Below are 18,949 nucleotides of genomic sequence, written 5' to 3' on the forward strand. Positions count from 1 at the left end.
AGTTTAGTTTAGTTTAGTTTATTCGATCAACTCATACATTTATACAAGTCGTACATCCACATAGTCATTGTTACAGGTGATCAAAAGGAATAGGCTGAAGCTGAAAGCTTGTGAATGCCTATCCTAAGTATTCATGAATTAAGACATTGATTAGTTATAAGAGTGTTCAGATTTTTTTGCAGGCTCATCATAAAAGGAAAAAAAAGAATAAAGAAAAAAGGAAAAAGAAAGGAAACAAAATGTATATGGAGATAAAGAACTTGATAAAGGAATACAATTCAAGAATCAGAAATATCTTATAAGAGTATACAAGTTTACCTTCTAGAGAATGATAATGGAAGAACCTAAGTGAAATGTCCATACAATTCTCAGTATTCAATCAATCAATTAATCAATCAATCTATCATCAAAAGGCCCCGTTCACGACGAGCCACAGCAGGCCGGAGGGACTCGGGGGAGGAGGAGGAGGAGGAGGAGGAGGAGTCAGAGCAGAGGAGGAGGACGGCAGCAGCGAGGAGGAAGAGGAAGGAGAGGACAGCCTGTGTGAGGTGGACAGTGTGTGTGACCACAGCGCCCCCCATCTGCAGGATGTCCTCCTGACCGCTGCTGACATCCTGGGCCTGAGCCTGTCCACTAGACTGGTCATTCTGAGGTAGGAGCCTGTCCACTAGACTGGTCATTCTGAGGTAGGGAGCCTGTCCACTAGACTGGTCATTCTGAGGTTGCCTGACTGCTAGCGTCCGACTCACACCACACTACGTGAGGAAGAGAGTCTGAAATTGAGGGCAGACATTCTATTTCGGCGGGGGGGGGGGGGGGGGGGGGCTGAAGCCTATTGACGTCACACACACACACACACACACACACACACACATACACACACACACACACACGCGACGGCGACGTGGCGTGACATTGCAAAAATACGTTATTTCTCATAACATATTATATGTCTGCATGTTTACGTTAGTGAAAAATGGTATTAAAACGTGATGACGGCACTATTGCATCGTTTATTAAAATAATACGAGTCGAGTCTGACTCTGCCATGACAGTTTTCACGGACCAATCAGAGTCCACTAGACTCTCACGTGGGCAGAGGACACCAATCAGAGTCCACGAGCGAGTCTCACGTGAGCTCAAGAGCTCTGTTTGGAGGGGGCTGGGACCGGAGCAGCCTACCACGTGCCCCAAGCATACAACCCTGATTGGCCCATTCAAAGCGCCCGCTCTTCAGGCGCGCAGGAAATAAAATAAAATATGTGCAGCTTCAGTCCACACTACACACCACCCACCAGCAGGGGGTGGTGATGTGCGGACTGAAGTGTCAGGCTAATTCTGAGGTAGGAGTGTCCACTAGACTGGTCATTCTGAGGTAGGAGTGTCCACTAGACTGGTCATTCTGAGGTAGGAGTGTCCACTAGACTGGTCATTCTGAGGTAGGAGTGTCCACTAGACTGGTCATTCTGAGGTAGGGAGGGGCCCGGTGGTGGAAAATAACTGAGTGTATTTGCTTAAGTAATTAGTACTTAAAGGAGTAGTTCCCCCCCAAAATGACTTTTTTCCTATTGATTACTCACGCCATGGAGACTTGAGTTCAATAAAAAAAAATTGTATGTGTCTCATTCCTAAGACAAAAATGTTATTGCAATAAATGTACCCCCAGGTCCCCCGGATGGGGACCCAAATGCATTTGGGTCCCCATCCAGAATCAGTGGTGGTACATTTACTATAATAAATGTACCCTCCCCCCTCTTAGGAATGAAACAAACACAAAACAATATTATTGAACTCAAGTGAGGTACTTTAACTTTTCAATATGTTTACTTCTACTCCATTACATCTCAGTGGCAAATATTGAACTTTTTACTCCACTACAAGTATTTGAAAACTTTATTTACTAGTTACTTTGCAGATATACATTATTACAGTATATTATAAAACACACATTAACCACTTTAGCCCTATTTTATACATAGGCTATTTGAAAATAGCAGATCCAGAAGCTCACAACGCGTTGCAATGTGACGCGCTGTGAGCTTGTAGATCTGCTAATTTCAAACATTTTTGTACTTTTACTTTTACAAGGCAAAAGAAAACAAATTGTTGCTAGAATGTTGAGGAACTGAAACCAAATGATTTAAATCTTTTGTGCAAACTAACAAACAAATCTTTGAGTGACTCTCACCAATAGGGACGTGTTGGGCCCCTGATTCAGCCCGGGAAAAAGAGTTGGAGAGGCACTCATTGCGCGCTATAGAGAGAGATCTCTCTCTATAGCGCTGCTGCTACTCAAAGATTTGCCATTTCAGATCATGACAAGTGACAAGCCAGTGGGCCAATTACGGGTGGAAACCTTGCATGTCCAAAACAGTTTGTTTTACATTTTAAAAATTATTTAAACTAGTGAAAACAGCAGATCTACAAGCACACAACGCCTCGCGGTGTGAGGCGTTGTGTGCTTGTAGATCTGCTGTTTTCACTACTTTTGTGCGACGGCCTTGTATGATGAAGCAGGGCTTTGCTTTGAGAAAAGATGTTAAAATTTGAAACTCAGAGATACAAGGTTTCTGCCCGACAGTGACGATTTACTTTGTTGGCCACCCAGCCCCCAAAATGGAACGAAGGCCGACATTTTATTTTAAATGTTTTCCTAATGGCCGGCCTGGACTGGCCGGGAATGAACCGGCCGTTCTGGAGTCGTCCCGCTTTTCCCAATGGCCAGCACATCCCTGCTCACCAATGCCTTGCTCCTCTCAGGCTGTTCCCAGAGTCCGGCGGCAGGGTGACATCGGACGGGCTGGTGGGTCTGACCCGGGCCTTCCTGGCGGCGGGGGTCCAGTGTGTGTGCGTGTCCCTGTGGCCCGTGGCCGTGGCCGCCTCCAAGGTGTTCACACACGCCTTCTACACCGCCCTGCTGGGCGGCACCAAGGCCAGCGCCGCCCTCACCGAGGCCATGAGGACCCTGCAGGGCAGCCAGGACTTCTCACACCCCTCCAACTGGGCTGGTAAGACTCCTCACACCCCTCCAACTGGGCTGGTAAGACTCCTCACACCCCTCCAACTGGGCCGGTAAGACCTTCTCACACCCCTCCAACTGGGCTGGTAAGACTCCTCACAACACTCCAACTGGGCTGGTAAGACCTTCTCACACCCCTCCAACTGCGCTGGTAAGAGAGGAACTCGGAGGCAAAGACCCTGCACCCTGGGAAAGATATGACTTCCGGTTGGTTCTAGATGATGAGGCGGAAGTGCTGCGTTTAATAGAAGTTACGTCATGTGGTGGGGGTCTGTTTAAATTCCCCAGCGAAATAAACACAAAGATTGTAGCTCTTAACTCGCTTTTATTAGGTGTAACGTTGTCCGAATCAATGTTTTTGTTTGTATATTGTTGATTTGCAAGTGCAACCGACGGAGTGGGAGAAGTAGAATAGAGGAATACATTTGCAGGCACTGTGAAAAAAGACAACTTCCGGGAAAATTCAGCCCCACCTCCTAGAACTGTCTCTGCCTCATATCTTCACCAGGCTTTTCTCTTTCTCTTAGAGTAAGCCTGGCTATGTGCAGGGGCGTCAATTGGGTATGGCAGGGGTATGCAGCAGCCATACCCTGGGGCCAGGGGGGAAAATAAAAGTTATTTTTAAATATAAATCCATGAATGTCTCGTTGTCTATCTGCGCTGGTTATTATTATGTTGTTAAATTACAGTAAAATAACTGCAAATGCAAAATGTAACAAAATGGTCACGTTAACTATTCTCCACACTTCTCCCCATCTTGACAAAATGGTATATTTCCAGGTTCCGCAGGTCAGCTGCACATGTGCAATGCATTATTGTTAATTGTGGCACATTTACTAACATGCCAAGTTTAGGTGCACTTGAAAAACCGTTCCAGGCTGCCAGACCAAGAAACCGTTGAAACTTGTGTAAAAAATTGCCAAAATTTCAGACATTGTGAAAATAGCAGATCTACATGCTCACAACGCCTCGCAGCGCGAGGCGTTATGAGCATGTCGATCTGCTATTTTCACAATATAACCGTGTTATACAAAATGTAATGCCTCTTATCCATGAGGACTCCCATCTTTGCCATACCCTAGCTTTTGCTGAACTGACGCCGCTGGCTACGTGAGGCTAGCAATTATATGGAAAACACTATAAGGCAGTGGTTCTCAAACTTTTGGGGCTTCAGTGCCCCCTTTTCCTGATTGCTGAATCCAAGTATTTAATTTACTTTAATCGACGCCAATACAACAATTTGACTAGAAAATTGTCAAAAGTCCTGTTTTTATGTCAATATGTCTAAAATAAAAGTAAGTTGCCTGGTTTCTATTCTGTAATAGTGACAAAGGATCTAAGCTCCAACATTTGGCTTTGTCCGTTTGTGCAAAGTTTCTTGTACACCCAGGATCACATTGGCCAAGCTTTGCCGGACGCTTAATGAAATGAACTCATGAATAGCACCGCTCACTTCACACTGGGTGTGATTTTTACATGTCTTTAGGCCTGACCACTAAAACCATTAATAAGCAAGGACTCAACATCAATATACCGGTTAATACCGTAGGAAGAAGCCCTTTACAAACCGTCTTACTGTCCTTTCAGGTTACATGCTGATTGGCAACGACGTGAAGCTCAACAGCCCCATGTCTCTGGTTGGCCAGGCCCTCAGCGAGATCCTCCAGCACCCAGAGAGAGCCAGGGACGCTCTTAGAGTCATCCTGCACCTGGTAAGACAGGGGTCTTCAACGTTTTCAGGCCAAGGACCCCTTAGCTGAGAGAGAGATGAAGCAGTGACCCCCAAAATCGTTTCATTGTTTGACAGCACAATCATCAGTGTATTTTGGGTTCATGTTAATTTGTGTTTTCAGATATTTAACCACTTGAACCGTCAATACTTAATAAACTTGACCTTTCTTTCACTCTGTACTTAGTCTGCTCTTTTTCCCCTCTACACCAAAACGAAAATAGCTGGTCTACAGCTCACAACGCATCACAGTGCGAGGCGTTGTGAGCTTGTAGATCTGCTATCTTTGGCTAAAGTTCTCTGAATATGGACGCTAGGGGTCAAGTGGTTAATTTAAAAAAGATTAAATAAAACAAGTTTCCATCCCAGCCTCCACCTTTGCACGATCAGTCTGGCTAAGCTCAAATACTGTGATTTTGACTAGGTTTCATGTCAATGTTGTTAAGCTCAATACTGTGATTTTGACTGAGTTACATGTTGTCAATTTATTGCTATTATTCTGCTATTGTATCCTTATGGGGGTATTGCTTAGTATTCCCTGATATTGCTTAGCATGATATGCTCAGAAAAACTTGCACAAAATTTCAGGGAACATCTCCGAACGGGGAGCCCTTCAAACGCCAAGATTAACTGTATTCCATTTATGCAATAAATGGTTAAATCTACTTGACGTGAATGTTCCCGACTAAATTGTATCTGTGTTCATGCATGTGTGCTTTAACACTAATAGTGCCCCCTTAATCTGAAGGTTGCTTGGTGCCTCGGTGCCACGCAGTTTCCTCCATAGGCCGCCGCTATTATTTTGAAGGGCTGGAAGGGGGTTGTTTTTGTTTTTTTGGATTATCACTTGACGGCAACGATTACGTCATCTAGTCACATGACAGTGTGGGACAAGAAGAGGAAGATGGCTGCGCCCTGCCTTGTGCCTTGTTTACATTTAGATCTGCTGCAAAATGTCTCAAAATGGCTATTTTGTTTAAATGAAGTTTCTTTATGGGCCTCTCCATTGACTTAACATTGAGGAGCTTCACTTCGCGTGCACGCCCAACGTGCGTTGTAAACAAATCGCCGACATTACCGATGCGGGCGGGACCGGAGCGACATTAAGTAAGTAATAATATCTTTACTGTATATACAGTAAGATTCACAGTCCTCACCGTCAACGGCGCCATGGTATTAACCCTTTCAATGACGGTGAGCGCCGTCTACAGCAGCAGAACAGTTAAAGTGTTTTAAAGTTCATTTGGAAGTAAAGTAATTTCTTATGTTAACTAGTCCTTCAATAAAGCCTAAAGACTAGTCTTCCTCCTCTCTGTGCTCCTTCTAGGTAGAGAAGTCCTTACAGCGTATCCACGGTGGTCAGTGTAACCCCATGTACACCTCACAGCACAGTGTGGAGAATAAGGTTAGTTCCATTCAGTGTAACCCCATGTACACCTCACAGCACAGTGTGGAGAATAAGGTTTGTTCCATTCAGCCTAACTCCATGTACACCTCACAGCTTAGTGTGGAGAATAAGGTTAGTTCCATTCAGTGTAACCCCATGTACACCTCACAGCACAGTGTGGAGAATAAGGTTTGTTCCATTCAGCCTAACTCCATGTACACCTCACAGCTTAGTGTGGAGAATAAGGTTAGTTCCATTCAGTGTAACCCCATGTACACCTCACAGCACAGTGTGGAGAATAAGGTTTGTTCCATTCAGCCTAACTCCATGTACACCTCACAGCTTAGTGTGGAGAATAAGGTTTGTTCCATTCAGCCTAACTCCATGTACACCTCACAGCTTAGTGTGGAGAATAAGGTTTGTTCCATTCAGCCTAACTCCATGTACACCTCACAGCTTAGTGTGGAGAATAAGGTTTGTTCCATTCAGCCTAACTCCATGTACACCTCACAGCTTATTGTGGAGAATAAGGTTTGTTCCATTCAGCCTAACTCCATGTACACCTCACAGCTTAGTGTGGAGAATAAGGTTTGTTCCATTCAGCCTAACCCCATGTACACCTCACAGCTTAGTGTGGAGAATAAGGTTTGTTCCATTCAGCCTAACTCCATGTACACCTCACAGCTTAGTGTGGAGAATAAGGTTTGTTCCATTCAGCCTAACTCCATGTACACCTCACAGCTTAGTGTGGAGAATAAGGTTTGTTCCATTCAGCCTAACTCCATGTACACCTCACAGCTTAGTGTGGAGAATAAGGTTTGTTCCATAGAGCAGTGCTTCCCAAACTGCATGGGGGTCCCTGAATTATTTTGAAAGGGGTCCCCAGATGATTAGCTTTATGTGCAACATTGGTTACTCACTCAACAAGCTCACAGTGCATCACGTTGAGACACATTGTGAGCTTTTCGACATTTTAGACATTTGAAAGCATTGACATACATACTGAGCACTTTCTACTTTTGGTACTTTAAGTAGGCCTACATTTTGAAACCAATACTTTTGTACTTTTACTCAAGTCAATTTTGAATTTCGGTATTTCTTCTGCAGTATGTATTCTTTTACTTAAAGGGATATTCCACTTTCAACAGGGAGCAGTGGTAGGGCTTCTCTCCACATACACACCCATTGTAACTTCAAACTCCATTTTAACCATGATAGATTCATTAAAAACACCCATTATTTTTTCTGTAGACTCATTTTACCTTCCTAATACGTGAGCAGGCCGTGTTTTTTCGATAACTTTTTTCATTTATTTTTTATAATTATTTGGAAAAATGGAAAAAATGAAATACAAAAAGATAATTATTAAAAATAAATGAAAAATGTTATCGGAAAAACACGGCCTACTCACATATTAGGAGGGTAGTATGAGTCACCAGAAAAAATAATGGGTGTTTTTAATGAATCTATCATGGTTAAAATGAAGTTTGAAGTTACAATGGGTGTGTGTGGGGAGAGGCCCTGGGCCCCCTGGAGGGCCTGGTAACATTTACATCAAATATCTAAATATTCAATTAAGCCAATTAAAAACTGTTCAGGGTGTTCATAAAAGCCTGATTAGATGATAAAATTACCAAAAGTTTGAGTGTGAATGTGAGTACTTTTCCCACCACTGCCCTCTGTGCGTCAGGTTGGCGGGGTGCCAGGCTGGCAGACTCTGCTGTCAGCGGTGGGCTTCAGACTGGACTGTGGGGGTGGTGGTGGTCTTCCTGCCGCCGTCTATTTCCCCACGGCGGACCCCGGGGACGTCCTGCAGCAGTGCAGCACCACTCTGCAGTCCCTGCTCGGTACCCACACTTTATTTCTATTTTTACATATCCTTCACAATGTCTTGTTATTATCTGCAAAAATGGACAAAAATGTATTTTGGCAGACCATGATGGCCTTGTAATGGCAGATTTTACACTTGATCGCATGCTGAAAATAGCCGATCTACAAGCTCACAACGCGTTGCAGCTTCTAGATCTTCTATTTTCAGAGCGCAACACCCTAGCTACCCTACCCAACCAAACATAAAATGACTTGTCTTTTAGATTTACTGAATCTCTTCGCCCACTAGTCCCTCCCTAACATTTTAGTTTAGTTTTTCTGTTTTGACCAAATTGACCATATATTTAGTCTTACTTTTAGTGAGCATTGCTTAGTTTTTATTTCATTTTCGGCAGTGAAAGAACGTAGTCGACAAACCTTTTACGTCGTATACCTTTTACAAAATGAACCCTGAACTGTTGAATGTCTGATCATCTCCTCATCCTCCTCAGGTCTGACTCATCCTGCTCTCCAGGCCTTCTGCAAACTAGTGACATCATCTGAGGCTGGAGAACCGCTCATTAACAAGGTAATTAATTAACCAGGTCTGATGGACACATGTGTGTCACACTGTGAATGAGACATGTGACATGGAAGGGTCTCACATTTGGCCTTCCTCCAGTCTGGCTAAAAGACAGATTGCATGTACTAAACGGCCCTACAAAGCCAGAGTGCAGGAACAAAACAATTACTGAAAAAAGTGTTTCAACTGGTCAGCCAAATGAGATAATTGCATATGATATTACACTAATTGTATATCTGTTCTTGAGGTAATTGTTCTTCCCCCAAAATGTAGAACTTTGGGATACACAAATAAGTCGCTGTGTCCAAAAACGTAGTTACTGCACTTTGGCTTTGTAGGGCAGCATAGTCTGAGCCAGTACACACTTTTACGCGGCATAGCTCAGGGGTAGAGAAACCGTTATTAGAGCACGAAGGGTTCCCGAAGGGTTCCCAGTTCGAATCCGGGCTCCCCCTGAGTTAATGTCGAAGGGTCCTTGGGCAAGACTCTGAACCCCACATTGCTCCCGGTGAGCAGGTTGGTGCCTTGCATGGTTTCCTCCGCCACCGGTGTATGAATGTGTGCGTGAATGGGTGAATGTAATGCACAATCTCTGTAAAGCGCTTTGGATAAAAGCGCTATATAAATGCACCATTATTTACCATTTTTACTCTACTAAATCATATTGGATTCCTGCTCCATATCCATTGCTGTCGGGCAGAAACCTCGTATCTCCATACTTTTACTAGTTTACCTGCTTGATCATACTAAAGCCTCACACAAAACCATCAAAGGTTGCAGATCCTTAACATAAATCGTTTGAGATCGTCTGAATCCACTCAACATTCATGCATGCTTGAAAGTGGAAGTTCACGTTTTCATTTTGCCCGGTGTAGTACATCTTTTTTTGAAAGTTCCCAACTTTCAAGAAGGTTGGGAACCACTGACATAATGAGAATAACACATTTGTATACTCTATTACGTGACTTTAGTGTATTGTCCTTTTCTCCTCATCTCTTCCTGTGGATCACGACACCATCGCCTCCATCGCCTCTATGGCCTCCTCCCCAAAGCTTCACCAGGTATTGCAGTCAGGTGACAAGGAGCAAGACTTCTCATTGGCTCCCATTCAGGTGTCCATCAGTGTACAGCTGTGGAGGCTGCCCGGCTGTCACGAGTTCCTCGCTGCTCTTGGTACGTTCACCACTAGACTAAACCCTTCTAGGATTTTATTATTATAATATATATATATATTTTACACATTTAGACCTGGGGTTGATTCTAAAAACTGACTATAAAGCGCAGTGATTCCCCAAATTATTTTGGGGGGTCCCCAGATGATTATCTTAATGTGCAACATGTTTTCTCTCTCAACAGACCAACATAAAGTTTGAGTCTATAGGTGCATGCACATTTCTAAAGTGACAATCTAAGGACTTTTTAATACCTCTAAAATGACAAATTAAACATGGGCCAAATTGTCAAATAGTAGAGGCAGAAATTGTGAAAATAGCCAATCTACAAGCTCACAACGCCTCACCATGCGAGGCGTTGTGAGCTTGTAGATTGGCTATTTACACAATAGAACAAAATGTAATGGCTCAACTCTTAGTGCTCGTCAGGGTGGGGGGGTCCCCAGGTCAAATATGATTATTTGTGGGGTCGCAGGCTGAAAAGGTTGAGAACCACTGATATAGCGTACAATGGGCTAACTCAGGGGTTTTCAAAGTGGGTGACGGGGCACCCTGGGGTGCCGCGAGATAATTTGATAATATTTGGAATTTGGACACTTGAAAAAATATTTAGTATAATTTTAAACTTGAAGTACAACGTTATTTTCAGTCAGTTCTAACCAAAATGGCTATTATCTCAACGTTTTCCTCGCAACATAATCACTGTCGGGCAGAAACCTTGTATCTCCAATTTTCAAATGTGTAAGTCTTTTCGTAAAGCAAGGCCCTGCTTCATCATACAAAACTGTCACACAAAACTAGTGAAAACAGTTTTCACTAGTTTTTCACTAGTTTAGTACATTTTATAGATGATGAATACGAAACGGACGGTTTTGAACATACAAGGTTTCCACCCGACAACGACGATATGCTATAAATATAAGGTGCTGGAGTGAAAATTATAATGTAGAGGTGCCTCGGATTAAAAACATATTTATGGGGTGCCCTGAGACAAAAGGGTTTGGGAACCACTGGTCTAAATGAATGTTCCCCCTGTGTCTCCTAGGGTTTGACCTGTGTGAGGTGGGTCAGGAGGAGGTGGTCCTGAAGACGGGGAAGCAGGCTAGCAGGAGGACCATGCACTTTGCACTGCAGGCTCTGCTCGCTCTCTTCGGTAAGCACTGGTGGAACGTGACTGAAGCACTTGTACATGTATTTCAAACACATTAGAAATATAAAGGAGAAAATACAGCGCCAAAGTTACCTTAGCATCATCCTTAAATCATATTCCATGTTCCAAAAACGTGTAGGAAGAAGTTCCTACCCCTTCTTGGTGTATCTCAAGCTAGAGATGCACCGATATGGACATTCTTGGTTTTTGGTGTTCTTATTTCCCCTTTTGGGCCAGGGAAACAAATAAATCAACATTATAAGAAATAACTGTTCAGTATCACACCAACATAGCCAGCGCAAAATGTATGCTTTAACAACAGATACATATCTGCTACTGCCATCGGTTAATCGGTCAGCTTTATTTGCCGATACCAATATTGACCCATAACGGAAAACATCGACCGATACCGATGTGTGGCCATATACAGTATCAAGCACCTCAAACCTTCAGATAAATATTTTGGCTACAACAAACAAACAAAACAAAAAAAGAAACCTTCTTATCGACCTTGTCCCCTTCCTCCTCTCTCCCCCAGACTCCACAGAGCTTCCCAAGCGCCTCAGCATGGACAGCTCCTCGTCTCTGGAGTCCCTGTCGTCCTCCCAGTCCGTCCCCCAGCAGCAGTCCGTCCCCTGGTCCCACCAAGGTAGGGGTGGGCTATATGGTGATACATATCGTTGAGACCATACAATGTCTCCATGACATGCCTTTTCAGAGATATCGTATATATCGTGATACAATGAGGGAAAAAAATCCTGTTGAATTGTTAATGCAGAGATTCATTGCAGTTCATTCATTCATTCATTTAAATTTAAATCTGCATTTTGGTCTAAATCAGTAGTTCTCAAACTTTAAAATGTTTAGGTCTCCCCTTAACTCTAACAGTATACAAATGAAACCAAATGGACCCGTAAGGGTCCATTTGGTTTCATTTGTATACTGTCAGAGTTACATACTTGTAAGGGTCAATTTAGACCTCCCAAAAGGAACCCAGAGAGTCCCTGGACACCACTTTGAGGACCACTGGTCTAAATGGTCTCTTACTCCTTTTCCTTTTAGTTTGTGTTACCTTGTAGGTGGTTGTTGTACTGTTAAATAACTTGAAAAATAACCATACATGGCCCGCAGGTTAATACTGGAATACTGATATATTATTGATTTCAGCTGTTACAATTCCTAACATGACCTGCTTTAATTGCGTCAGACTATATTTGTAGCTTAATGACTAGTATAGTAGTAGTATTTTTTTGTCCAATGTATTTGTATTTAAGGCCTAGTTAACATGAGTATATAACTAAATGCGTTTGAAATTAAATCAAAGTGTTACATTTTAGTATTCCAATTAAAAAATAACAAAAAATAATTCAGGATTCCAATGCAAAAGAAGCCAAAATAGCCGATCTACAAGCTCAAAACGCATCCCAGCGCGATGCGTTTTGAGCTTGTAGATCTGCTATTTTTGCTTCTTTTGTATGAGATAGTAGAATGACAAAGTAGAACGTATGCGATGTGGCCCTCTGGAGTGAAGGTGGAAATATAGTGGCCCTCGCCATCATCAAATTTGCCCACCCCTGATGTAAACCAACATGAAAAATATGTTTCCATATCGTCCACCCCTACACCAAGGAGGAGGCGGCTGCGGCAGTGGCCACCCTTCCACCCATGGGCACCAGCGCTCCCTGGTGCCCCCCCACATCTGCCAAGCGGACAACCTCTCCACCAGCGACGCCATCTCCGTGTACAGCCTGAGCTCGCTGGCCTCCTCGCTCAGCTTCCTGTCCCGCCCCGAGCCGGCGGGAAGCGACGTGGAGACGCCAGAGAGACACGGACAGCGGCATCACGGCGCCGCCGGCGGCTTGTTGTCGAGGGGACGACTGACCAATCCCGGAGGTAGGGCTGCAACTAACGATTATGTTCACAATCGATGAATTGGTCGATTATTTAACCCATTTAGGCCTAGAATTATTGAATGCTTTAACCAGTGAAAAATAGCACATATACAAGCTCACAGCGCGGCACCGAGTGCCGCGCTGCGAGCTTGTAGATCTGCTATTTTTGAAAAAGTCGTGAAAAATGTGTGCAAATCTTTGAATATATGCATTTTCAAAGCGAACGTTTGTAACTCAACATTTTGCTTCGGGTGGTCCCTGGAACTAAATATGTTGAGATGGGGGTCCGTGGGCCAAATACATATCAGTTTGGGGGTCCTTCACATGAAAAGGTTTGAGAACCACTGACATAGTAGTCTCTCAAGAACAGACTAACTGAGCTCCAGTTAAGTGAAAAGGACCTTTTCTTTGACGAGGGTTATAGCCACATTGCTGACATAAAAACTTAGGTTTTTCAAAAAGTCTTAGAAGGATTCAAAAGACACTTATAGAATCGGGTCAAAATTCAAATTTTCACGATTTTTCAAAAATAGCAGGTATACAAGCTCGCAGCGCGGCACTCGGTGCCACGCTGTGAGCTTGTATATCTGCTATTTTTCAATAGATAAAGCATTAAATAATGATGCATAATAATGTGTAAACGATTAATCGAATTGATCGGATTATGGCACTTATTTAGCTATTACCGTATAAATTAGGTTTGAGTTTCTTTTAGACATGTTCTAACTAACAAAAAGACATTAAAGATATTTATTCAAAAATACATAATGTATTACATTTTTCTCAGTTGCTGATTAGGTTGCAAAATAAATACCCTTTTCTGACTGCATACATTTGATTAAAGAATAGCTACACATATTTGTCAGGCTAAAGGATAATAAACTAGAAGCAGTGCTCTTCCGAGCACAGGTCTCCACCAGGCCACACAAATCGGCCTGTTATAGCGCCACCATGAGGCTGATTTTAAAAATGTGGGGCAGAGGTTCTGAATTAGCATCCAGGGAGTGTGTGTGCTCAGTTTGGCAGCGATCGGGCCAACGGCGCCGGAGATTAGCTGGTAACAACCAGGCCACACAAATCGGCCTGTTATAGCGCCACCATGAGGCTGTTTTGAAAAATGTGGGGCAGAGGTTCTAGATTGGCATCCAGGGAGTGTGTGTGCTCAGTTTGGCAGCGATCGGGCCAACGGTGACTGAGATTAGCTGTTCACAAACTGCGAGGACGCACGGACGCACGCACGCACGGACGCACGGACGCACGCACGGACGGACGGACGGAGGGGAAAACATACTCTCCCTCAGCCTTCGGCTGGTGGAGACAATAATACAAAATAAATATTCAAGTCATATTTGTTGTTCTTGACCCTATATTCATGCAAGGTATAATTCCAGCGATTAGTTGTCAATTCGATTACGGTTACTAAATTAGTTGGCAACTCATTTAAACGATTAATTGATTGATCGGATTATGGCACTTATTTAGCTATTACCTTATAAATTAGGTTTGAGTTTCTTTTAGACATGTTCTAAGTCTAACTAACAAAATGACATTAAAGATATTCATTACAAAATACATAATTTATTAAAATGTTCTCAGTTGCCGATTAGGTTGCAAAATAAATACCCTTTTCTGACTGCATACATTTGATTAAAGAATAGCTACACATTTGTCAGGCTAAAGGATAATAAATAATTAAAAATAAATATTCAAGTCATATTTGTTGTTCTTGACCCTATATTCCTGCAAGGTATAATTCCAGCGATTAGTTGTCAATTCGATTACGGTTACTAAATTAGTTGGCAACTCATTTAATGGTTGCAGCCAATCACGGAGGAGGAGGAGAGGGGGATGACGGCGACTACGAGGGCTTCTCCATCATCAGCAGCGAGCCGCTGGGAGCGCCTGTGGCCAAGGAGTGCGACGCGCTCCAACTGCCTTCGGGACACAAGCTCCACCGGAGGGGAGGAGTAGGCGCGAGGGGGTCCTCCTCCACGGGGAGTCAGGGGTCCGCTGCCATCAAGGGGAGCGCCGGCACCCCCGCCGCGTCGCCGGTTAGATCTCCTCCGGCACCGCCGCACCTTACGGTCGCCACCAGCCCCACCGTGTCCAAACCTGCCATGTGAGTTGATCGCTGTTATCCTATTCACTCTCTGACTTTATTAGAAGTTTGCATAGGAAAAGGTATACAGTTTTGGGTTTGGCGATAGGGCCTTTCTGTGTGGAGTTTGCATGTTCTCCCCGTGTCTCCTAGGGTTGATACCCTCACAAAAACATGCAGTAATCCTGGTCTCTATAATGCCTGGCCAGCCGGGGCGCCTGATGGAGGGGAAAGGAACTGGTTGGAATAACGTGTTCCTTCCACGCGCTACGTCCATACCAGGGAAATCCCCACTGTCGGGTGAAAAGAAGCAACTTGGACTCCTCATGCATAGAAGGAAGCATGGGGTCAGTCCGTTGTCTCCCCAGGCGCGGCAGAGGGAGAGCAGAGCCCAGGATTACATAGGCAATTGGCACTGGGTGAAAAAATGGGTTACAAAATTGTGGGATAAAAACTTTGAAAAAAGAAAAAGAAAAGGAAAAGGTATACAGTTTCAGTCAGTATAGTTCACTGGTATAAGGTCAACTAAAAGGATAAGCACCTCAAGAAAGCTTTTGGGCTTGTTTCAATTGGGGTCCCTTTTAACATTGAATGACAGACAAATAAAACAAAACTCTAATAATACAAATAAAACTCTAATAAAGATCTTAACACATTAAGACCTAAATCATCATGAGTTCTCTTGCTCGGTGTCGGGGGCAACGTCATGCGTAGAGCTAATCATCTGTGGCACGGAGTGCCGCTTCACAAGCTTGTAGATCTGCTATTTAAAACAAATCTTGAAAATGTTTGCACATCTTTGAATGTATATATTTTTTAAAGCAGACGCAAATCCTTCTGTCTCTTGGTCCCTGGAACTAAATATTTTCAGATGAGGTTCCGTGGTCAAATACATATAATTCTATACGGAAACATAAACTGTTAGGATCTAGAATAGAAAATCTTTTTCAGGTCTAAAAGGGTAAAGTAGAACAATTGAATACTTTTGCCACCACTGGACATTGAACAAATAAAACATGTTGCCGTGTTCATTTCCTTGCAGCGCGTCCTCCTCGCAGAGGGCCGGGGAAGGGAAGGCGAGCAGCTCGGAGTCGGAGCAGTCCAGCACGGAGACGGACAGCACCGTCAAGTCCCAGGAGGAGACGTCCTCTCCTGCTGGGAAGCTGGACGCCCAGGAGCTGGCCCACAGGATCCTGGCCGAGACGCAGAGCCACATGCAGGCCGTGGAGAGCCTGCAGAGAACCAACAGCGGCATGGAGAGGACGTCGACGGGAGCCGAGAAGAAGCAAGGAGGCGAGAGCGTCGTTAAACAACCGCAACCTCTTCTCCCCGCGCCCTCGCCGACCTCCTCGCCTCGCCTGAACCCCGCCGGAGGAGGGCTGGGCTTTCGCCCGTCCAGGACGAGTGCTTTCAGCCGGCCCGCCGGCGGAACCGGCCTGAAAGCCGCTGGTTCGTCCCCGGTTCTTCCCCGCTCCCGCTCCGCTCATCTTTTGCCACTTTCCAGTTCTACCCCTCTGTCGACACCTCCCCCGACCCGGCCCAAACCGCCCAGCCGTTCCTCGTCCTTGCAGAAGATCGGCTCCGGCCACAGCAGCCCGGCCCTCTCCTCCCCTCGCTCTCCCTCTCCCTCTCCCTCTCCCTCCTTCAAAGGACGGAGCTCCCTGCATTCCTCGGACCAGTCTTTGAAGTTCTCCTCTCCGGCGTACGTCGCGCACGGCTCGCCTTCGCGCTGCTCCAGCAACCTCTCCGTCTCCACCATCTCCGACGCCCCCTCTCCCGCTGGCAGCGCCCCTTCCCCCGCCCTCTCCTCCTATTCTTCTTCCAGCGCCGGGTCCGCCTCGGCCTGCGCCAGCCCCGTGAATGCCGCCGCCGCCGCCGCCGCTGCCGCTGCCGCCACCGCCTCCGAACCCGACCCGCTCAGACAGAAGAAGAGCGCTCCGCCTCCAGGCAACAACAAGGCCATTCACAACCTGAAGGCGTTCTGGGCCAACGCCACCCAGAAGCACGAGGCCATGCCCGACTCTGCCAGCATCCTCCGAGGGGACAACATGAAGATGAGCACGGTTCGGAAGGACGTCCTGGGCTTGCTGCATCTCGCGCCCAGACTGGAGTCTGCCAGGAAGAGTCACGAGGGGCCCCGGGATCAGAGCACCGACGGCCAAACTAACGGGCACAGGAAACGGGTGCCAAAATCGCCACCTCCTCCTCCTCCTCCACCCAAGTCTGGCACGAACTGCAAGGGGAGCGGCTCTCGCGATCACCCTCATCCCGTCAGACTGCCCTCGGGGAATGGTTACAAGTTCCTCTCGTCTGGGAAGTTTTTCCCTTCTTCCAAATGCTGATGGTTTCCGAGACGCGCCCTGTTGCTTTGGGAAGCAACGTTGTTGTCCCTCTTTCTGTTTGATTACTGGTTTATGTATCGTTGTATGCGACAACAACAAAAAATAGATTTCAGATGTACAGCATTGGTTCTCAACCTGTCGGTGGGGACCCACAAGAGGATCACCAAATGATTTAAATGTGCAACATTGTTTTCTCACTCAACAGTAAACAACAAACCAAGGACTTTTAAGACCTTTTTATTTTAATAAAATACAACTATAAAACTATTTCTAGGTCGAAGGTAATCAACCAACTATAAAAGAATAGAAAAAAATTTAAATATCACCTTAGAAAGATGAATTGTTTTTGAAAATAGCCGTTCAACACGTTCACAACGCCTCCAGTTGTGAGGCGTTGCAAGCTTGTAGATCAGCTATTTTCACAATAGTTATCTGTGGAACCAAGTCAAACTAAATGTAATGCCTCAACTCCTACAATTCCAAGTGTTTGTCAGGGTGATGGTGTCCCCAGTTCAAATATGATTATTTTGTGGGGATTGCGGCCTGAAAAGGTTGAGAACCACCGGTATTTATGCAATGTACAGTACAAGCATATTGAAGCGATACCTGCTGAAAAATGTAAAAGTGACATTTGACATGTCATGAACTCTTTGTTAATGTTTAATGTACACATGTTGTGAAGTGCCTTCCTTCTCCTGGAGAAAACTGGAAAGAGAAATGTGGCTTAAAAGGGATGTTGAATGTCTAGATTTTATTCTGATCATGTCCGACTAGAGAACGTTATGTTCTGCCTTCATCAACACTGTAAGGAATGTTTTGTTTTTTAACTTTATATTTACAGAAAGCCTTTCGTGGGTAATGAAAAAGTATCAATGTCTTAACTAAATGCTTGTTATATTTGTGTTATCTAACTACATTGTTTGGGCATATTTGGATTTATTGCGTTAAACGTCCTTATCAATGAATGTTGTTTATATTGTACATTTAACTTTCCAATTGACTTATTACATTTTTTATATAAACATGACAAGCAACTGAGTAATTACAATATTTTGATATTTGTTATGGGATAAAAAAAAGTCTTATTTCATGTGACATGATTTGTCACCATGGTATATTACTGTATTTTATACTGTTTTTGCACAAACTGCCAGACTACCATTTACAAAATGCACCAGTGGTATAATAAACCTGAAGTTTATAGCTTACAAGAATGTGTTATTATTAACATTGGTTTTTAACATTGGTCTATGCATATCATGTCTATCTCTCTCTAGGTCGTCCTCAGACGAGCCCTCCATCGTCGCCTCCAGTCATTCCGGTTCTCCATACATCCGGCCAGCTCGCTGGTGCTTTGCGCTCCTGCGTCTTTCTTGCATATCATTAATGCTGCTCTGAGGGCAGCATTGACAACATGCCCCCAGAGCAGCAATTTCACATTGGTCTATGCATATCATAAATGCTGCTCTGAGGGCAGAATTGACAACATGCCCCCAGAGCAGCAATTTCACATTGGTCTATGCATATCATAAATGCTGCTCTGAACAGTAAAGGCGCTGCAGGTGTACGTTCTATGTAAAGGTGCTGTAGACCAGGGGGTTTCAAAGTGGGTGACGGGGCACCCTGGGGTGACGGGGCACCCTGGGGTGCCGCCACGGCAGTCCAGGGGTGCCGCGAGATCATTTGATAATATTTGGACACAAATATTTAGTATCATTTTTAAACTTGAAGTAAGTACACAGTTATTTTCAGTCAGTTCTAACCAAAA

At 44.5% G+C, this 18,949-nt stretch overlaps 1 protein-coding gene across 1 annotated transcript in view; it reads left to right on the forward strand.

The window, feature by feature from the left end:
• Positions 1-17,220, forward strand: part of LOC308299858 (tetratricopeptide repeat protein 28-like) — a 119,381-nt gene extending 102,161 nt beyond the window's left edge. The window contains exons 29-40 of the mRNA XM_080743641.1: positions 414-652; positions 2,761-3,008; positions 4,607-4,731; positions 6,076-6,153; positions 7,826-7,982; positions 8,457-8,533; positions 9,541-9,700; positions 10,745-10,852; positions 11,388-11,498; positions 12,485-12,742; positions 14,563-14,860; positions 15,882-17,220. Of these exons, the coding sequence (XP_080599767.1) occupies positions 414-652; positions 2,761-3,008; positions 4,607-4,731; positions 6,076-6,153; positions 7,826-7,982; positions 8,457-8,533; positions 9,541-9,700; positions 10,745-10,852; positions 11,388-11,498; positions 12,485-12,742; positions 14,563-14,860; positions 15,882-17,181 (3,159 nt within the window). The 3' untranslated portion in view covers positions 17,182-17,220. The remainder of the gene's footprint in view (positions 1-413; positions 653-2,760; positions 3,009-4,606; positions 4,732-6,075; positions 6,154-7,825; positions 7,983-8,456; positions 8,534-9,540; positions 9,701-10,744; positions 10,853-11,387; positions 11,499-12,484; positions 12,743-14,562; positions 14,861-15,881) is intronic.
• The last annotated feature ends 1,729 nt before the right edge of the window (positions 17,221-18,949 follow it).

Source organism: Nannobrachium achirus (assembly GCF_963921795.1).
Source record: "Nannobrachium achirus genome assembly, chromosome: 15".
NCBI lineage: Eukaryota > Metazoa > Chordata > Actinopteri > Myctophiformes > Myctophidae > Nannobrachium > Nannobrachium achirus.